The following is a 22,684-nucleotide window of genomic DNA, read 5'->3' on the forward strand; positions in this document are numbered from 1 at the left end:
TCAGCCTGGAAATAACCTTGCCAAGAAGGAGAGAGATGCAGGTCTCCACCCAAGAAAGGCAAGAGCCTGAAGTGTGAGAGTGAGTGTCCTTGCTAGACCCATGAGGGAAAATGCAGGTGCAGTTACACTGAACTGTGACACTGGGATATAAGGATCCTTGGGATTTTTGTGTTCTTGATACCACAAGCAAAACAAAGTCCAAATAATGAAGTAGGCCTTTAGTACTGAAGTTCTCCTGGAGGAAAGTAGTGATCCAATCACCTTGGAGCACAGTCCTTGCATGACTAATATATCCCTCTCAATAGACAGGTGACCAGATGTAGACAGTCAGACTCTGGATAGAGGAGTGGGCCTTGATAAAAAGATGCTTGATCTCACTGGTTGCTGCAGTGGTGACTCCAGTTGCAGTTCTATCAGACCAGGAAACCATGGTCTCCTTGGCCAGTGCAGAGCTACCACTATCACTTTTGCTTTTTCTCCCCTTGTCTTCTGGATCACATTTCCTAGAAGTAGAAAGGGCAAGAATGCATATAGCAGACCTTTTGGGAATCTGTGCAAAAAAGAGCCTCAATCCCCAGATTTGGAGTCTGCTTCCCCCAGGAAGTACTTCAGCTGCTTTCTGTTCTTGCAACTGGCAAATAGGTCGATGCTAGATCAATCTTCTGCAGAATCAGAAAGACGACTTCACAGTCTAGGCAGCATTCTTAATCATTGACTGCATCTGCTGAATGAGTCTGCCTTTTGTTTCAGCTCTTCTTTTATATGTGTATTGTTCTTATGGAAGGTAGAGTATTCTCTACCCATTTCATTATCTCCATTCACTTCTTCTCTCCAGTAATGCTCCTTGATGGTTGATGTAAGCCACAGTGGTCACATAGTCCAGCTGGACCAGAACATGCTTGCCCTGTAGGTAGTTCTGGAACCTCCGTGGAGAGCTCCAACAGGCTGGTGTTCTGGTTCCTTTCCCCAGGGTTCCAGATGCCTTGCACTGTCCTGTGCTCCAAATCCTATCAGGTTGGCATCAGTTGTGAGTTCCTATGGATCTGAAAGGCATACGGGAAGACCCTCTGAGGACAATCTGAGAGAGTTCAGCACCTGAACTCCAGCACCAATACCTGATCCTCCAAGGGTTCCATACTTCCAAGAGAAAGGACTAGAGGCACCTGATATTGGACCCTGCCCATGAATAATTCCTATTCATGAAACCAGAAGGACTAGTAGCTGTAGACACTGAACTATGGTCAGAATTGCACACTTTACAAACACGGATATCAGTCAGATTCTGGATCCTGTGGAATCTGTACAGTGATGGCTAGATCTTTGCCATGGAAGTATATTTCCACTCCCAGGTGAACTACTTTCGTGGAGGGAATCAAGGAGCTCTTCTTAGTGTTTATCATAAATCCATGTGCTTGAAGCAAATCCAGTGTTTGGATTGTGGCACTCCTTGCTGATGTTTTGGTCAAAGCTCTGACCAAGAAGTCATCTAGGAATGGATAAAGGTGAGTGCACTGAGATCTGAGTCTATTATTACCACCAGCATCTTGGTAAAGAGCCTTGGGCCTGAAAAAAGGATGAAAGGAAGTGCTTGATACTGGTGGTGAGCCATGCTGTAAGTAAGTCTTGGCAATCCGTGGTGGAATGGTCATATGGGAATGTGGAGATATGCATCTGCTAGCTCCATATAAGCAAGGACGTCCCCTTGGGACACGGATGCTCCCACTGAAGCTAAAGTCTCCATCAGGAATCTTATTTTCTTCATCCATTTGTTGACTCGCCTGAGATCCAGAATGGGTCTAACTTCCCCTCCCCTCCCACTCATGCACGCTTCTGGACAAGGAAGAAAATGGAGTATGGTCTTAATCTTTCTTTTGTAGGAACTCTTTTTATTGCTCTTATATGCAGGAGATGTGAAATTTCATTTAACACCAGCTCATATTTGATGGAGTCACTTCAAGGTAGAGGATGGAATGGAGTGGGGCCTTTAGTTTGAGGGAGTATCTGTGACTCTCTACCTCTTTCACCCCCTTGTCTGTCATTGATCAAGACCATTCTTCTGGAGAAATGGAAAATTCTGCTTCCTAGATTCAGGTCTCAGTAGAGGCACATTTATTTGTTGTCACAGTGGACTCAGAGGTGGTGGTTCCATCTCTGGATTTTCCACCCAGACCTCATTTCCAGGGTTTTCTCCTCATATAACTGTCGTCTTTCCTCTGGTACTTTTGTGAGAAGGATAGACAAAAGCAGTGTTTTTTGTCTGTCCTTAGAGCACGGCGGAGAGGGTCCATTTCAGTTTGGCAGCACTTTCTGCCATTATTTTGTCTAGTTTCATTCCCCACAGAAGAGAGAGCCTGTGAATTTAGATGAGCAGTTAATCTATTTGGAATGAGAATCAGCCTTCTAGGGGTGAAGCCATATGTGACATCTAGCTGCTGAGCTTTCACCTTTCTGTCAGTTGGCTCTTTGGGAAAGACATCCCATTCAAGCAGGTTTACCGTATCTTTTGCTAGAAATGCTATTGCAGCACTTATCTTTGGTATATCCGTCACAGCACTTTTTGGCTCTTGCAGCTTGTGATATCTAAACGCATGCCTGCGTATGCATCTACCCTTATAGGGATTTCCTATAACTCTCTGATCACATCCTACAAGGAGGCGAATCAGAACTGCTATCCCAGGCGGGGATTTAAAAAGCTTGTCCTCTAGCACTTGCTCAAGTTGGACATGGAATATGGATGCAACCTTTTTGCACAATTTCAAACATAGCAGGAGGAAAAAAAAAAACAAAAACAACCTTTGTTGCATTTTCTTCACATCCTGATCAGGGCCTGAATGACAGCTCCCTTTCCGCAGTAGAGGAGGTGATGTCTGAGTAAGAGGATGAATACCTCTTAGGTCATTCATATCTTTTCTTTAGTCCCCCTCACTCCACCTTTTTTATTTTATTTTTTAAAGACTTTAGCTTTGCAAGTATTGCCACCCAGCTGTGGACAGGCATGGCCTTTGTGGTTTGCTTTATGCAGTGCCTTGAGCCCTCTGAATATGTCTCACTCAGTGTCCTGCCCCACGCCCTGTGCAGCTGAGGTGGAGTTCCTTGATTTGAGTTGGGAAGAAGGGGAGCTGAATATAAGTCCAGATTCTCTTTCCAGGGAACTTAGGAACCATTTGAGGTCTTCGGGGGAGCTGGAGCCCCTTAAGAGTTTTTTTTTTTTCCAGTCCTGTTCTTCCCCAGGACTTACCCCTCCTCTTACTTTAGAGTCTCTCCCCATTCTGCTCTGCATCTTCAGATTGGGCTTTTCTGTACTAGAGTTGTGGCTTCTTGGGGTAGGACGACACAACATGCCTGTCCTACTTAGAGCCCTGACATTAGTAGGGCCAGGGCTCACTGGCTCAGAACATAATTTACTCTCCTAAGAGCCTGTAAAGTTGCTTCACATCAGAGCACTGCTTGAATTTAGTTTGGTGTTTGTGCAACAGCTCTGCTATGCATGAACGGGGGCAGAGAAGCATGGCTGGGAAGCACCAGAATGCTGGCTGAGACTACTTCATTGCTCAATACCCAATCCAGGAGAAGGAGGAGAACTAAAGGCTGCTCACTACTGCCCCCCACAAATGAATAAAATTAAAGGCGGTCAGAGGCAGAAAATCTCTGAAGAGAAGAAGGGGGTTGGCTAGCACGGACTGTGATACAGCTTTGAACTGCCTCTAGAAACTGTAGACAGGAGGGGAACAACCCATGCATATCAGAATAGTGGGAGATGCTGAGAAAGTGAGTAGGAAGAACTAGCCACTCCCTTTTCTTGCCTTGTCTCAAACTTTTGCTTTTATTATGGGATTCTGAAGTCCTCAAGAACATGAGGTGAGCCTAAAGCCTGCTGGAAGAGGAGTGCTCCAGGAAGGGCTGAAACACTGTTTTCCCTTAGGCCGTGCTCCTCGGTCTTGAACAAACTACTACCCAGTAGTGAACAGAGAAGGTCACAGCACTGTGGTATACTATACAAAGTATTAAAATAAGACTATACAAAGTCTAACAACTATCCCCTTTAGCAAGGAGGGAATTGCGTTGTAGTCAAAAACTGTCTTTGGAGATAATTCACTGTTACAAAAGCCAGGAAATTGAAGTTGGGAGCATTTTAGTTTCTGTTTTTTTCTCTTGCATGGAAGAATAAAGGGAGCAGTTGATAAGCAGGTGCCATCAATGGAAGTAAGTTTTAACTACCTCTAATCAAGGGTGGAGGAAAGAGGGATTCTAATCAATATTACAAAATTGCCTAACATACTCTTGAGAGCAAAATGAATATTTACGAGAAGTGCCTATTGTGATTGAAAGTAAGATCTGCATGCTCAAGTGCACAAGAAAATACCCGATTTAAAAAAAAAATCTATTATGTTTTTGTGCTTGCAGCTGCACACTGATCAATGTCCCCTTGCTCATTAACATGCCCTTTCTATTAAGCACTCTCATTTGCAATATGCAAATACTTAATGGCTTTGATTGCATTTAACCTAACAAGCTAATCACTAATCTGAATCTGAATCTAGCAATGAATTTAAATAGTTATGCAGACACCTTATAAGAAACTGTGAGCCTTCTGTAAACAAGAATAACTCCATTAAAGACAATGGAGCTGCACAAGGATAAAACTAGAGAGGGGTCAGAATTAGGATCTCTCTCTTTCTAGTTCTACTTCAGTCACAATATTCTGCTCCAGTCACTTTTGCTGAATCTCATTTTTGTCACTTGTGGTACATTTGAAATTGTGTTTGTATTATTGAAAACTTGTGTCTACTGTGTCTGCTTATGAAGTAATGTAATACTTTTGATAATTTTAAAATTTGGAGAATTATTATTTTAGGCTCCAAGATCTACAGATATTCATGACCACTTAATTTTAAACAAATAATTGCACATTTTACAAATCAGCACCACAGCTACTGTTCCTTAATGATTGATGTGGAGTGTGCTAAGAACGAACAGTGATAAGAAAAACAAATAGTAAGATACTTGAACATTTGTGAAGTACCATTAAGAAACTGGAGAACATAGCTCATACACTGACACTCTACCTGTAGATGGGGTGAGCTGGTTTAGATTTAAATACTAGATTTCCCTCCTCCCTATACATAAGAAGGGAGTAGAGTGGGTGGCAAAACAGCATTATTTATCTGTGTTGATTAATTTTTAGTCTTAAAGTGAAAACAGAAATTTTATCTCCAACTGGAAGCAAACTTAAAACTCCTAGAATATTAGTAATTCACAACATATAATATAAATCAATTACCAAGGAAAAAATTATGTTCCTTAAGAGAGACTTACCAATGGGAAGTGCCAGATCTTTTTTCATCAAAGCTGCTGCACATGCTCCTCCTAGATTGGCCAATTCTTTCTCAAGCTGTATAATACCCTTCAAAAATAAGAGAAGAATTTAAAGCCAAAGGTACAATTTCAGAAAAGAAAAGCCGAATAGTTGTATCAACAGAATGCCCACAAACTACTGAAGATTGTGAGAGACAAAAATACTGTGCTCTAGTTCAGGGGTGCTCATCCTTAGGGTCACAAACAGGTTTCATGGAGTTATAATCACCTTCCTTGCTTTATGACTATAAGGGAGGAGGGTCCTGACCCTTTTTTGTTGTAACATGGAATCACAGTAGAAAAAAGGCTGAGAACTATTTCTCTGATTAACAGAATTTATTAAATGTAGGTGGCTGCTAGGCTTTTACACTCAGCAGAATCATGCTTACCAGAAGATAACTGTTTTCTTTAGTGTGTAGCATTCACTTAAAAGAAAAGGAACTTGGAAACATAGTACTAGATAAACCAACTGTAGATACATGCATAAATACCTTAAAGCTATGTTCCTTCTAAGATGCGCTCATGTATACAGCATACATGAACTCACTCATGTATGCAACTTAGAGGTACAGTAACTCCTCACTTAACGTTGTAGTTATGTTCCTGAAAAATGTGATTTTAAGTGAAATGATGTTAAGAGAATCCAATTTCCCCATAAGAATTAATGAAAATCGGGGGGGTTAGGTTCCAGGAAAAAAATTTCACCAGATAACAGACTATATATATATGTCTTTTGTCTAGTGAAAAAAAATTCATGTACACAGAAAAATATATATATACACAGTATAAGTTTTAAACAACCAATTTAATACTGTACTCAGCAACGATGATTGTGAAGCTTGGTTGAGGTGGTGAAGTCAGAGGGTGGGATATTTCCCAGGGAATCTCTTACTGCTAAATGATGAACTAGCACTTGGCTGAGTCCTCAAGGGTTAACACATCCTTGTTACGCTCTCACGCTCTACAAAGTGGCACGAATGGAGGGAGGGGAAACAGCATGGCAGAGAGAGACAGACACGTGCATTGCCCCTTTATGTATGCTGACCCCACTCTAAGTACATTGCCTTTTTAAGTAGATCAGCAAGCCGAGACAGCAGCTGCTGCCAGTGAGCATCCTCTGTCCTGAGCTCTGTTGGCGTCCCCCCGCCGCTCTATGGAGATGGGGTAAGCAGGGGGCAGGAGTACACCCTGACATTAGCCCCCCTCTCCTCCTCCCCCTACACAGCAAGCAGGAGGCTCCTGGGAGCAGCTCCAAGGCAGAGGTAGGAGCAGCACATGGCAGTGGGGGGAGGGACAGCTGAACTGCCGGACAACTGATAGCCTGCTGGAGTGCTGCTGCACAGGGAAATTAGGGGAGCGGGGAGCTGATAGGGGGGCTGCTGGTCCACCCTGGTTCCAAGTCCCCCCACCCCCAGCTAGCTCCGATGGGCTGCTCTTTCTGCAAGCAGTGGACAAAGCAGGCGGCTGCCAAACAACGTTATGAGGGAGCATTGTGCAACTTTAAAAGAGCATGTTCTCTAATTGATCAGCAACGTCACAATGTTAACTGGGATGACTTTAAGTGAGGAGTTACTGTACCATTACTCAAAGGGCTTCCCCCTTTCTTATCCTACTGCCTCTGTCTGAGGGAACTCCAGATTCTCCTTCAACCCAGCTGCTGGTCCTCAGGAGAAGCCCCTTACAGCCTCTTCCCCGTATATTGGCCCTCAGGGAGGGTAAAAAGCTCTGGGGCTCTTCTCCCCATTGATGTTGTTGCTCTGCGGGTGGGTGGGAAATGAGAACCCTTCTTCCCCCTTGCTAGACTTTGTATGTGGAATGATCCCCTTGTTCCAGGCGTAGGAACAGAGTGTGGCCTCTCAACCTCCTTCTGCTCTGCTCCTGAGTGAGTCCCCAATTTCTTCCCTACGCTAGTTTCCCCAGATGCTAGGCTCCCTTTCCCCTCAGCTGCTCCTCTTCTAAAGTGGCAAGAAGCGTGTTGTTCCTCCTCTGTCAGAGGACAGGAGACTACTGTGCTCCATTTCAGTTTCTCCATTTCTCTATCTGTGGAACACAAGTGTCTGAGCTCATGTTTTAAACCTAAGAGTGCTGTCTCTCTTACAAAAATCAGACCCTTTGAACACAATGGAAGTGCTGAGTGCAATGCTACTTTAAGTTGGAGAGTGCCGTGAGTTGGCTCAGCACTTCTGAAAATTGGGTGCATGGGTTCTAAACTTGCACTCAGGAAGTTATTCATTCCACATACAGGAAAAGGAAACAAATTAGTGGGAACAGCTAACTAGAGGAGCTTCCAGGGTAGTGATTTCCTTCAGAGATAGACAATATACAAAGAAAGACCAAAATCTCTCTGCCCAAAGTGCCCTCCAATCTGGAATCTTGATTATGCCTCACCTTCCATAGATTCAGGCTAACTAATCTGTAACTAGAGAGTGTGTCTTGGACTTAGTCCTTATGCAACTTAGCCCAAGTGGACTCCAATTACAGATTCTGAAATGCTGAGTATACATGTAGACTGGCCACCCAATTGCTGCTTCACAGTATCATGTTCTCTTTCTGCCCATGTACTAGTCTTGCCACTAAAATAATTTGTGTTTATGTCTAGATGGCAAGGATACCCTTCTACTTTGTAGATTTTTTTTTAAAATTAGGTTATGCTGCCATTCTGTTCTGCCCAAATAGGAGGTCTGTCTTTTGCATCATGAACAGCACAAAACTGAGTTTGATTTTCAAAAATCTTGGCATTTTATGCAAATAGAACATAATGGTTCAAATTATATCTAAGGAATTCTATAGTGACTACTTGTTGATACCCTTATTTGCACTGAATAGCACCATACTCTGAGTATTCCCGTGAACTTCAATGGGAATGCTTGTTGAGTAAGTTTCTATTAAATGTGATCAAGGATATCAGAATCTTGCCCAATGAGAGAAAAAAGAAAAACTAAGAGGAGATGAATACATTGACCCCTCTGAAAAATACAGCCAGATCCACTTTGTGCCCTGGCCAGCTTGACTAAGTCGCCAGGTTGTAAACAATCAGCTCCGCAGATCTGTGCAACGCTCCAAAATCCCTGGCATTGGAAATTCCTGCGGGAAAAAGGTGTGGAGCTATGGATTGCTGGTTGAGTTAGAGCAGCATGAAAGATGCTCTAATTTACATTGAGGACAGGGAAGAAGGTGGCTAATAACTAAGGTTAAGATTCTGTCGGTTATTTTTAGTAAAATCAAGGACAGGTTACGGACGATAAACAAAAATTCACAGAAGCCTTTGACCTGCCCTTGATTTTTACTAAAAAAAACCCGACAAAACAGGAAGGGAGGGATCCAGCACCCACTTCTGCTGCGGCTTTGGGGTCCCCCAGGTGCCTATGGTGGCTTGCAGATCTGGAGTCCCCGCTGCCCACAGTGGCTGAAAGTACCAGGGTCCCCCCCCGTTGCAAGCAGCAGCTTGGAGTTGTGGGGTCCCCCCATCACACACAGTGGCTGGGAGCTCCAAGGGGTGCCCCTCCCCACAGATCAGAGCTCTGGAGGGCCACCCCACGCAGCTGGCAAGTCAAAATTGAGTAATTATCTGATGGTGGCTGGCACACACTAATTGCTGCCAGGTGGTCTTGTATATAACTGAGGGAGAGCCCAGTGATTTTGACAGAATGTAGATAGTCCAAAGTAAGGGGAATATTTGCTGACTTGGGATTTGTGTTTCAGCTGCATGCAGATGGAAAAACTCTTCCACTCAGTTGAATAATGTTTTCTAGCGAACTCCTTTCTGCTGTTATTAAGGATGGTTTGTAAGGCTTCAGAGCAGGAATGTTCTAAGTCTGACGCCCATCCAAAAACCAAGCAATGAGATGAAGTGCTCCGGGGATGGGGTGATTGATACTGCATTTCTCCTGGGTTAAGAGATCAGGAAAGGACAGGATACAGATTGAAGGGTGAGGTGACACTAAACGGAGATTTGGGAAACAAATTTATTTGAGCCAAGTGGGGGCGAAGAGGATGACTCCTGCTGTGCCCTGTCCGGCTGAAATTTCCATAGGACTTGAGGTAGGAATTGTAAGGGAGGAAAGGCATAGTTCAGGTTTCCTGACCAGGTCAGAAGGATAGCATCGCCCTGAGAGTGTAGACCTAGAGCTCCCATATAACAGTAGATGTTGCATTTTCTGTTCATTTGGGGGGCAAACAGATTCCATGTGGGGTTCCCCATTGAGAGAAGATATGGTTCACTACCGAATCATGCAGCTCCCACTGATGATCAATAGCAAAATGCCTAATGGGGGTATCTGCCAACACATTCTGAGCTCCCAGAAGGTAAGCTGAGGACAGGGTGATTCAATTCATAATGCACAAATTCCATAGGGTGACTACTTCTATACACAAGAGAATGGATCTTGCCCCTCCTTGTTGAAAAGTTGGTTATGCTGTTTAACGTTATGAAGACATGATGGAACTGGTTAAACTGAAGAAAGGCATTGCAAGCCTATCAGGCTGCACAAAATTCCAAAAGACTGATGTGCATCCTGGTTTCTCGGGGCGTCCAGGTGCATTGTGCTACGTCCGTCTGTGTGGCCCCTCCAGCTCAACAGGGAGGCATCTGTAATTACTGTATTACCAGTAAGGGGGGATAGTAAGGGAATGCCCACATGTAGTTGATGGGATTACATTACATGACAGATTACGTTACTTTGGAAGGAAGCGTCACTATGGTATTCATAGTGTGTTTGGTCAGCGAATGCACTGTTTGGAACCACATCTCTAGGCAACGTAAGAAGAGTCTGGCGAATGCGGTAACAAGTGCATGAATCCACATGTCCCAGAAGGAAAACAAGTTCTGAATGGTACTTGAGGGTTGCATATAACCTGGTCTATCAGGTTGTTCATGGCATGAAACCTGTCCCTTGGTAGATAAGCTCTTGCTGTGACTGAGTCCAAATACACTTCATGAAGTCCATGGTCTGTATCAGAGTGAGGATATATTTTTCAAAGTTTACACTGGCTTCTAGAGAGAAAAGGAGCTGAAGTAATAATGAGGTCAATATGCAGGCCTCTTGAAACGTCCTAGCAACGAGAAGCCAGTTGGTGAAATAAGGGATGACAGTCAGACTTTTCTATCTGAAATCAGTTGTTATTACCAGGATGACTAGGTAAAGAGCTTGGGATCAGTGGCAAAGCCAAATGAGAGCATTCTGTACTGGAAGTGGCCCACCATGAAACTGAGAAACTGATTGGGGGGGGGGGGGGGGAGATGAATGTCCACGTGAATGTACGTGTCCATCACAGAGGGAGCTGTAAATGGAAATGTCTTTTTACATGGGTGGGATCATGGAAGCAAGTGTGATTATATGAAATTTCAGCTTCCAAATAAAGCGGATGAGATTGCAGAGCTAGAGAATGGGTCTCTAACACACTTTTTTTTTGGGTACTGGGAAGTGTATCAAGTAAAAGCCTTTCCCCTGGTGTTGGAGAGGTTTCCGCTCTATTGCTCATCATTGGAGGAGCGACTCTACTTCCTGCCTAAGAATCCCCTCATGAGAATGGTCCCTGAAGAGGAATGGGGATGAGGTTTTTGGAGGAAGTAGGGAAGTAAACTATCGCATAGCCAGATTGGATAATGTCTAATACCCACCCACCTGTTATAGCACTTCTACTCTGTTGTAGAAACAGAGCGCTAAGTGACTGTTGAAGGATATGCGGGTATAGGGTAGTGGCAGCATAACTTACAGTGTGCAGTTCTTGAACTTCCATTATAGATGTAACAGGAAAATTTTAATAAGTGCACAAGAGAAACTTGAGCAAAACGCTCATAAGTAGGACCTAGCGGGTTTGTCAGGACAAAATTAAAGTTCTATGACAGCAGAGGCTCCCTAATGGGAGGAACCTAGAGAATGTAGGGGAGAGAAGTCCTTGTTCTTAACAGAACTGTGTTGAGCAGACATTACAATCAGGCACCTTTCCTGGATTACAAAACGATGATTTTAACTGTTCAAGACCAGAAACAGCCAACTGACTAATGTGGACTATCTTCCACATTGTAAGGTGAGTATTTCTAGGTTGGATTCTAGGCAGAAGCCTCCCTTGTGGTTAAGACAGGACCTCTGGGCAGAAAGGCAGTGATTATGGTGGCTAAGATACCAGTGCTAACAAGGTCACATTGAGATTATTAATATAATGTTTGCTCTATCGAAACTGATATTCCCTATGACCCTGGGTATCAGGGAAATGGGAGAGAAGGCATATAGAACAGTGTTGGATTGAGTCCTGCAGCATCACATCTAAGAGGGAGCTTTTGTTCCTGTATACTCTTCTGTGATAAACTTGGCATTTGGTAGTTTTGTTGGGCACAAAGATGTTTATTACTGCATGGCCCCATTCGTCAAATAATGCTAAGGTCACCACTGATTTCAAGGACCACTTCTGTTGATCATTAGATGGCCTGCTGAGCAAATCTACCTCCATCTCAATCCACCCCTACAAGGTGAAATGCAATGATGTTTAGCTTTAGATGAAGCACAGCCATAGTTTTATTGCTTCCACAGATAAGAGCTGTGAATGCATGACTCCATGTTTATTGATATAGCACAAGGCTATAGTGTTGTCTGTAAGCAACTGTATTATATAATTCTGCAGGGATCCGCAACAGGCTTTGAGGGCCCACTGCACTGTTCTGAACTCTAGCATGCTGATAGAGAATCTGGACTAAGGTGTTTCAACAATCATGTACTTAGAGGTCTTGGTACTGTGAACCCCAGGCCAGATTGGAGGTAACAGTGATGATTGTGATGGTAAGGTGATGGGCAATGAAGATTTCTCCTCCTCCCCAGAAGATATTTTCCCTGTTCTCCCACCAATGAAGCTATTGGAGTACTTGAGGTTGGATGGCCAGTTTCCTTTGAAGGCTGTGTACATTCACTGTATAGTGAATCACTGTGATAGAATGCACCCCTGTATTCACACTGTTCATACTACTGTAATCATCTTTGTACAAAATATGCCTTGTAAGGTATCATTTGAAAAAGAATAATTCACTGGTCAATAATATCATGATGAAATGTGTGTAGCATCACTTTATGTAAAGTTATAAATAAACTAAAATTAGGTCTCAAATGTGTTTTCCAGACAAATCTGGGGAGTGGGTAAATCAATTTCTCAAAGACAAAGGACAAGCTCACACCTCTAGCCAGGTGTCATCAAAGCTGATGGGTAATCAAGTGGCCGTTCTTTTGCATGGAAGGGGGGCAGAAACAAATAGATCTGCACCTTAGCAAACAACAGCATGGAACTTCTTTCACCACCATACTCCTTGCCTCCATCCTCACAGTGGGAATGGACTCTATCTAGGGGTAACCCTCAAGAAAATGTATTTCAAAGAGTGACTAACTATAATAGTGAGGGGAAAAAACATGAAAACTTAGATCTCCCTATCCATGTCTTGCTCTTTCACCTAAGACAACAAAAGAAACCAGGCCATTTGATTTTGGGAGAAATCCGGACCTGAAATTTGGTCAGCCATGTTGCTGGGAGCATGTGGTAAGAATTTTATCTTGAACCAAGTCAAGCTGGTTAAGTTTTAGTCCTAGGAAGCACCTGACTTATTTCTCTAGTCATTTCTGACTTTAATGCCTTATACTTGTACTCACTTAAACCCTATCTCCTTGTAGTTAAATAAACTTATTTTATTCTTAATCAAAACTAACCCAGTGTTGTGAACTGCATGGGTACTCCTTTTCAAGTACCAGACTATTCATATCGATCCCCTTAGAGGGGCAATGGACCTAATATATTTGGACTGTCCAGGAGAGGGCTGGACAGTGCAGAACACACATTTGTGGTGGTGGTGGTGGGGGGGGGGGGGACAGGGAATTTGGGAGTGGGATTGTGTTGGAGTCACCCTGCAATTAGCAACCAAAGGCTGCTGGAAGCCAAAGTGTCTCTGATGTTCGGTCACAGGCTGCTGGGCTCAGAGTTGCTGGGCCACGGCTCTGGCTATACACAGATACTCAGGGTGTAACCTGCATGCTGGATGACTGTTTGTGAGTTGCCTTGGTGGAAGCTACAGCAGCAAAGCACTGTGACGCACCCAGGTTTGCAGGGCAGCAGTGAGAAAGCCCCTCACTGGTCTGGACTGCACCTGGAATATCGTACTCACCATCCAGTACTGCAAGGTTTTCATATTCAGAAAAGCAAAGGGTGTGATGATGTAGGTCCAATGAAGCTATCAAGCCTACTAGTCTTCAGAAAAATTGTGAGGTCTGAACTGGTTGTTCCCTGAATTGTGAGGGAGTCTCAAGTTTGGAAGAATCTTCTCTCTGGAACAAAGGCTCTGGGCTCAGTGGAGTCCATGAATGTGACATTGAAGGTGATGAGTTCTGCAGGATGTACTGTGATTGTCAAACAAGAGGTGCACCTCTTAAAGCCCTTATAAGGAGTAAGGTCCAAAGGCTCCTAAGACAAGGGAAGGGCTATTTTCTTTAAACTATCCTATGCTACTCTGGCCTAAATATTTACAGTAAGGTCTTAAACTAGGCCGAGGGGGAAAGTCCTGAAGTCACAAAGGAATTCTGTTCATTCTCTGTGGCAGCAAAGAAACTGAGGTGGTTGGGAGGGGGGGGAGCTCCCTTAAGAGTGTGGTGATGTCAACATTACACAAGAACAATTGTGCTCCCTTCCCCCACAAAAAATTGCTTTTCAAGGCAGTTCAATGCATACCAGGGACACCATATGAGAGAAAGAATTCACAGAGGCCCTCAAAGAAGAATAGTTTCTTACACAAAAGAATAACTTGAAGAACTTGAGGGGGGAAAAATAAACATGGGGAAATAGTTTTACAAACAATTTTACTGTTCCTCACATGTTCTTGTCAACTGCTGGAAATGGCCCATCTTGATTATCATTACAAAAGGTCTTTTTTCTCTCCTGCTGGTAATAGCTCACCTTAACTGATCACTCTCGTTATAGTGTGTATGGTAACACCCATTGTTTCATGTTCTCTGTGTATATAAAATCATCCTACTCTATTTTCCACTGTATGCATCAGATGAAGTGGGCTTTAGCCCATGAAAGCTTATGCTCAAATAAATTTGTTAGTCTCTAAGGTGCCACAAGTACTCCAGTTCTTTTTTCAGAGATTTAAAGTATCTGTAATTACACTAAGATAAAATTTTATAAGGAATATTAATCTTCATTCTTCATAACATCAGACAACACCTAGTGTTTAAAGGAAACTTCTCTCAATAAGCATCTTACTGCATTATTTTCTATTTTAGGGGTTTGTATACTATCTTCTGAAGGGTCTGGACCAATGATGGAAAAAGAATAGAAGACTCTGTTCCTACAATGACCTATGCTAATAAAATGTACTTGCAGATTAATAAATTATTATAGAGCATTCCTAGATTTTGAATATCTCAGCATAATGGAATCGGGGCATACGTCTTGGATAGAATTACAGGAGATACAGAGTAGTTTTGATGCAACTAATATATATATATTTTTAATCAATAATAGAATTTTATAATGCCTTACATATCCATAGACTGTTCCAACTGTTAAAGTTTGAGAACCCTTGTACAGTAGGATAATGCACATGCAGCTGCACAAAAAGAAGGCATGAAACAATGAATCTCCATACAACTACAGTTCAAAAGATATAGAATCATAGAATATCAGAGTTGGAAGGGACCTCACGAGGTCATCTAGTCCAACCCCCTGCTCAAAGCAGGACCAATCCGCAATTTTTGCCCCAGACCCCTAAATGGCCCCCTCAAGGATTGAACTCACAACCCTGGCAAACTCACAACATGTTGGCAAAATTGTGACTAGGAAAGGGCTGTATAAAATAATTTGCCTTTAGAAAAGCACATTTATTTGGTGTAATTTTAGTAGCTTCACTTATTCTCACCTCATCAGATCCTGGACTAAATTCATATCCAATTGCAAAACACTTGAAGCCATAGAAACAGGCCTTTTCATCTTTCACGTAGTCTGATGCAGTCTCCAGTGAAAAGAGTGCTTCATTTCCTAACAGGAAACAATTAAATTAACATAAAATAAATCTATGTGAATTCCTCCTTTTTCACCCACTTTTGTATCACAAAAATAAATATGAAAGTTAGCCTTTAAACATAACTGGTAGAACAAACACTTGAACAATCTACATATCTATACCACATAGAAGAAAGCAAATAATTACTCCATGATATCCAACCAATTGCTATAACTGGCCCACCTTTCCACTCATCCTGGCTTCTCCTCAGCTTTATATTCTAAAAACTAAACTGGATAATTCAGTCTCATTATTTAAGATAGTCAAAATTAGACTTTTGATGACTAAGTAAAGTTTATTTCTCTGGAAATTACTGTAATTTAAGTTCACTTTTGTTAATTATACTCCCAAACCCTCCATTTTATTGAAACAGGCAATTTATAAACTCTTTTTACCTGGCAACACTAAAACCATGGTAGGCCATCCAGATGTGCCTGAAAATTTCTTTAATTCAATCCATGAATTAAGATTTTCATGAACAGAAGTTTGCTTTTGTCCAAATCCTGAGTTCTGGAGAATTCTGACAGGAATTAGCAAGCGAAGGACATCCTCTGATTGAGCTGTGCCACACTGAGCATCAAACTCTATTGTCATCCACCTGACGCATTCTGGGAAAGTCACCTAAAACAAATATTAGTCAGAAAACAAACACAAAAATCATTGTACAACTTCTCATTAATTTTGGTTTAACTATCTTACTTTAAACTTAAAATTTTAAAATGGTCAAGTACTGAAAGATAAAGGAAAGTTACTTATCTCTTGATGATTTTGTTCTAGGTAAATACAATACTAGAACGTGGACAACATCTAAAGGGTGCAGGCTGGCTACACCTTTTGATCAACTTTTTTTTGGTGGGGGGGGGAGAGGAGAGACAGGCAAATTAATGTATTGGATCAAATGAAAATTTGAGTTTCAGAGAAACTTAGACCACACCTTAATTATCTCTGAGAAAGACCAAATAAGGAGGACCAGCTATAAGGTCTTGAAGTTGACCCACTCATGACAAGGCAATTGTCACAAGAAAAGCCATCTTCAGAGAAAGATGATCTAACAAATGTGTGGTCATAATTGTTCAATCGGCTCTGCACTGGAACCTAAGGATGATACTAAGGTCCAAGGACAGGGCTGGTCCTCAGATTGTAGGAAATACCTGAAGGAGTCCTCAAAGAAACACGATCATGGGATGAGGAGAAAAAAACATGACCCTGAGTCAGTTGATGATGAGCAGAAATGGATGCCAAACAAACACAGAGAATATATAGATAATCCAGATATTTTCAAAGATAGTCAATATTCAAGAATATGAGGGATCTCTGTCTTTGATAGGGAGAGGTTAGGCTAGGCTAACCACTAGAAAAGCACTTCCATTTTGCAGAACAAACAAACCTACTAGGATCTTTTCTACTCTGAATCAAGATATTCTGCACATCCATACAGCAAGTTTTCTCCATATCTTTTAACTAGAGAGCTTCCAGGCCATGAGATAGAGAGAGGCAAGATCTGGATGAAATGTGCTTCAGTTGTTCTGACTGACCAAGTCTGGCAAAAGAGGAAATGATATTTGGATAAAGTCTGAAGATTTGGAAATGAATACTGCCTTGGCCAGGCTGGAGATAGGAGAATGACTAATGCAGAATCCTGACTGGTTTTCCTCAAATCGCAAGGTCTTAATGGGATTACAGGATAGGCATAATAGAGACTGTCATTCCATGAAATCAGAAAAGCATCCGCCTTCAAACCAGGGCTCAAACTCTTCTAGAGCAGAAACTTGCATTTCTTATTTCCTCTGATTGTAAACAAATCTGCATGGGGAAGCCCCAATGCCTGAATACTGACTTGATGACAGAGTCTTCTATCAACCACTTGAGGTCCTGTATGAAGTGGTTCTTTGTGCAAGTGTCTGCTCAGATGATCTGCCAATATGTCATGAAGACCTATCAGATTAATTTCTGATTATCCAGTGGTGGATACACCAATTCCACAGCACAATAGTTTCTCTGCATAAGGGATTAGATCTGGCACCTCCTTGCTTGTTGATATAGAACACTGAAGTGGTATTGACCATCACTCTTGGATGTTTTGGGCCTTGATGTGAGTCAGAAAAGCCATACAAGCCAGACGTACTGCTCTGAGCTCTAGGATGTTGCTATGCAGACAAGCCTCCTCTTTGGACTGCCAACCTTATACTGTGAGGACATTCAAATGCTCTCCCCATCTGATCATCAAGGCATGGGTCACTCTATACTTTACAGGAATGGCAGGGAGAAAGGAACACCCTGACATACTTGCTGTACGTCCTTCCACCAGTTTGGATCTGCATGTCTAAGCTGTGCAAACTGAAATGATAAAAAGACTTCAGCTATCCTCGGATGACAACTTAGATGAAGCTGGGACAGGGAATCACAAACGTCCATGAGGCTATATGGCCTAGCAAATGCAGATGTGTCCTCAGGGTCATCTCAGGAGTCTGCCGGGGCTGGGTGATTGTAGACACTTGTTGAATCTGGTTTGAGGCAGACACACCTCCACCATAAAGAAGTCTATGAGAGCTACAATAGATTCTATTTTCTGTGTAGAAATTAAATGTTATTTGTTTTGTTTATTTTTAGTCCCAACCTCAACAACAGGTACAGTATATATTGATTGTTACCTGCTGAGGAGATTTTCCATGAGCTAGCCAATTCAGAGGTGGGCTGCTGTTACCGCTATACAAATGTTGATAATCCAAAATGGAACACTTTGTATTGCTAATGTGAGTTACCAACTACAAAACAGAGATATTGCCTTTGTGCTTGCTGAATGGGAATATAGATCATGTAGATCGAGAGCTGGATTTTGAGGTATGAAAGAAAGACACATTACTATACCCATATCTCAACAATCTTGTTTGATGATGAGGTAATTCACCAATGGCCTGAAACATCTGTATAAAACATATGGACAGACCGTTATTGCTGTTGATAGTCTGTAGGTGGCTGCTGCAGGGATGGAGGTCTGACTTGTGATACTTCAGGTAGATTACTGTCTTCTAGAGTGCTAAACAGACCCCAGTGCCCAATAAGGCCAGGAGGAAGATATATAGGGATAAAGAGTAGGAGGCGGATGTAGCAGGCAGGGGGTCCTTCCCTAAGCTACCCTGACCCCCATCCTTGGGACGCCTGTCTGAAATATATGGGTCATAAAAAAGGGACCGTTGGAGGGTGGAACCACCCCCACTTTTGTCCACAGCAGAAAAGAGAAAGGAGTGATCTCCCTCAAATGGAGCAGCAGACTTGATGGGGATCTGAGAATTATGTTGTGCTGGGAGCCTTTTAGATGGTGCTGGAGATAAACCCAATATGGACAAAGAAAGCAAGAGGACAGAGTCAAATCTCTGATATAAAAAACATCAGTACCAATTGCATCAGTGCCAAAACAAAAGCTGAAAGGGTCAGTACCAAATTCAACAGTGCCTATATAGTTGATACCAAAACTACTGGTGCTGAAGTGTAAGTGATGCCTACTAGTATGAGAAGGCCCTGGGGTGGTACCAAGGCAGTGAGCAACAGTTTAGTCCTTTTGGGCACTATGACTCAGCCGTGAAGTGTCTTTATTAGCAGAAACAGAGAGATTTGTCCTGTTTTTTTTGTACTTCCTTTTTTGAAGATTACTCCAAACCAGATGGATCCTGCCTCTCTGGACCAGAGGCAGGTCTCATGAATTTATCCAGGAGATAAGTTTTAAATCTTGCCTCCTTGGATTCAGCAGTTCGTTACTAGTACATTACAAAGTACATTTGTCTTTAATGTGCTCGTCCCCAGGGCAAAATAAGCATGTAGAATGTCTATGGTTGGGGGCAGAGCTGCCTCATACAATGAACAATATTTAAAGCCAAGAGATTTTTGACCATCTCTAAGGCTGACTCCTGGTACTGGCTGAATGAAAAGAACTTGCCTGAACTAAATCCTACACTAAGACACAATAAGATTCCTGTCAACTGTCTTAAACGACATTAAAACTATCCTATCCTAAGGACAGCTATTTACAATAAATTGGGAAAAGTGGAGGCAGAAGTACAAGAGACCAAAAACTGCTAAGTCAGTGCCGTGTCTCAGCCACAGGCAGTGAAAAGGAAATGAGAGTTGGCTGGTTGTGCCACCCCCTTTATGTTCCTGGGGGGAGAGAGGGTGCTAAAAGGCATGAAAGGAACAGGCATGGCCCAACGGACACCACTGGCTAACATATTCCAATCTCTGGCACATGCGCACCAGAAATGACACACACATAGATAAGTACTCAAAAAAACACAGGTTATTTTTATCTAAAACAATTGAAGCAAATGACTGACTTCTGGGGACTGTGGGAAACTAGTCTGCAATTTCGGTTCTCCTTATTAGATTCCAATCATCCTTGAAAAGAAATCCAAAAGAAGGAGGCACGAGAACAATCTTTTGTACACAGATTCATCTTAGCTGCCCATTTTCCAGACCATTTCCCCCTTCTTTTTGCATTGCTCTAATGGCTCCCCCATTCTCAACCAAATCAAGCATAAGCTTCTTGTCATCATTTTAAGTTCCTCTGCCACTTATTCCTGCTTTACCATGCAATATTCCATACAATAACCACAGAGTTATGATTAATGGATTTAATGTTTTTTGTCTCAGAGTAATCTCTTTAAAAATCAGGCTAATCTTTACTTTATGTGATGGCCTTACCTACAGTTTACTTCATGTGAGTGCCTTACCTATGCAATTCCATGCCTTGTTCTTTGGACTTCTTTTCATCTTAACCTTAAAGTCCAAATTTCTCGGGTTTGTAATGTTTGTTTTGGGATAATTACAATATCCACAATGTTTTTTTCCCCTTAAAACTACTGATCAGCACGGTCAATATTAAATAGTTTAAATGGTTTTTGTCCAGGATTTATTTTTCAATTATCAGTTTCATATATAAACACTAAACAAGAGATCCAAAGAGAATGCCACCAGAGTTGAACATATATAGTATCAATCTTAGATAACTTTTTGAGTATTAACTTTTAAGGACAGATTCAGTGGTATGCTTTGGCTGTTTTGTGCTCTCCTAAAACAGTACAAAGTAACTGAAGCATACTGGTGAATCAGACCCTTAGTATGTCAGCATGTAGCTACAGAACTTCAAGACAAGCGAGAGCTGAGGACCTACTATTCTACCAAGGAACTCTTTACACATATGTACAGAATTCCTCATCACTGAGTCATTTCAATCAACAGAATTAAACATGCAAATTAACTGGAGAGGAAAGCTGATGATTAGGTTGATCTTAAATGGGGCTGTTGTAACATTAGAGGTAACTCAACCAATTATAACAATTACTAATAAGTTAGTTTAATTTCGGTATCATTTCCTGAAATGTAACCTAATAAATCATCTATTGGCAATGTTTGAAGGAGTATGCTAAAATGTTATTGAGATCATCGGAGACAAAAAAGATCTGACAGTGTGATAAGTTTCTTAAATGAACCCTTTTATATTAATTTTAACTCATACTAATTAAGAGATTTCTTTGTATGTTGTCTGGAACTTCGGGGGTTCCATGTATGGAGAAAATATTACAGGGTCAGAAACTCAACTCCTTTAGGAAGCCCAGAGAGGTGAAAGCTCAGGTGATTATTTCTATTTTCTGCATCAGCTGCCTTGCTCTCTAAATAGAGCTCCTTATTTTCAAGAGCAGCAGATATGAATGAATTGCAGCTTGTATTGATTCAGTACTTGCAACCTTCTGCTTCACAGTTTTGACTTCACTATAAAACGCATCAATTCTAGAAATGAATATGATTTATTGAAAACTACAGACAGGACTTAACCTCTTGAGAATTCTGCATCCTAAATGGTGGTCAGATTCGAGGCGACTTCATGAATAATTTCAACTGCCAGATCTCCTGGCCAACAAAACAAACTGGTGGTGCTACAGCATCGGGGGTCTCCCCTTGCCTAGAGCTAACTATACTTACACGCAAAGCTCTGATATCAGATTTCATAAAAGTACATTTTAGCACTCAATAAGAATGTTGGGGATACGCATTTGGACTACCTTTCTCTATGAGAACAAACTTGTGGGGTATTATTTGTTAGGTTCATGAATAGGCAGGAGTTTGCCAGGAGCTCACAAGGAAGGTGCTCAGTCAAAGCACAGCATTACACAACTATCTAGCGTTGTTCCTTTAAACTTTGAAAATGTGACATATATTAAACTATCCTTTGTTTATTTTGATTCATAACAAGAAATAAAACTTTACACTGTTAAAGAAACAATCCAAAAAGACCATCACTGCTGAACAGAAAATAAATCAGATAGTATGTTACAACAGTGAAAACATCACGAAACTGAGTTATAGCAACTGTTAAAAATGTGTATACAAAATGAGAATTTAACTAAAAGACTTAGGTTATGAACAGCTTTGCATCAGTTGCCTCAGAACAAGTACATAACTCATTATAGCATGAGATTCATATATATAAAATCAAACAACAGTGCAAACGCTGTATACTCACAGCATAAAGACAAACTAGGTAACAACTTTAGAGATGTTCTTAAAAATCTATGCATAATTTGAATTTATGATATGTATTAAAAATTGCATACAGACACAGAAATGGTCCTTACCTTATAGTGGGTAACACAAGCTGGTTTATAAGGGTGTTCACTTTCTATGACAGCATAGTGATTAGAGGTAGTACCAGCTGAGAGCCCTTGTTCAGGTTGGTTTCCTGTGGTGCTGTCTGTAGACTGATTGGGATTAAAGGAAGGAGGGGCATACTTCTGATTCAAAACAGCTACAGAGGGAAGTAACTGCTGTACTAGGCCAAAGACTTCAACAGCAACCTGCAGTATGACACAGTAGAAGATAACATATTATATGATATTGGGAAGAAAAAAGTCAAAAAGCCTATAGTTCTCTATAGTACTTGTTTTGAATGGTCTCAACATTAACACTATCAATGTTCAATCATGTAATTTGGTTTACTTTAAAAAAAAAAACAAACAAAAAGCACACCCTCCTCCCCTTCGTGCTTTGGCCACCATTCCAGAGGACATGCTTCCATGCTGATGATGGGCTCTGCTTGATAATGATCCCAAAGCATGCAGACAGATGCACATTCATTTTCATCATCGAGTCAGATGACACCAACAGAAGGTTGATTTTCTTTTTTGGTGGTTCAGGTTCTGTAGTTTCTGCATCAGTGTTGCTCTTTTACGATTTCTGACAGCATGTTCCACACTTCATCCCACTCAGATTTTAGAAAGCACTTCAGATTCTTAAACCTTGGGT

The 22,684-nt window shown here is 41.7% G+C and overlaps 1 protein-coding gene across 13 annotated transcripts in view; it reads right to left on the reverse strand.

Annotated features, from left to right (window-relative positions):
• The window catches only part of MYCBP2 (MYC binding protein 2), a 426,434-nt gene that overhangs the window by 175,221 nt on the left and 228,529 nt on the right, over positions 1-22,684 (reverse strand). For all 13 annotated transcript variants that reach the window (XM_077812568.1, XM_077812542.1, XM_077812622.1 and 10 more), the window contains 4 exons: positions 22,018-22,236; positions 15,787-16,012; positions 15,248-15,366; positions 5,317-5,404 (listed from right to left, as the gene is read on the reverse strand). In XM_077812568.1, coding sequence (XP_077668694.1) covers positions 5,317-5,404; positions 15,248-15,366; positions 15,787-16,012; positions 22,018-22,236 — 652 coding nt within the window. The remainder of the gene's footprint in view (positions 1-5,316; positions 5,405-15,247; positions 15,367-15,786; positions 16,013-22,017; positions 22,237-22,684) is intronic.

Source organism: Eretmochelys imbricata, chromosome 1, assembly GCF_965152235.1.
Source record: "Eretmochelys imbricata isolate rEreImb1 chromosome 1, rEreImb1.hap1, whole genome shotgun sequence".
NCBI classification, from domain to species: domain Eukaryota; kingdom Metazoa; phylum Chordata; order Testudines; family Cheloniidae; genus Eretmochelys; species Eretmochelys imbricata.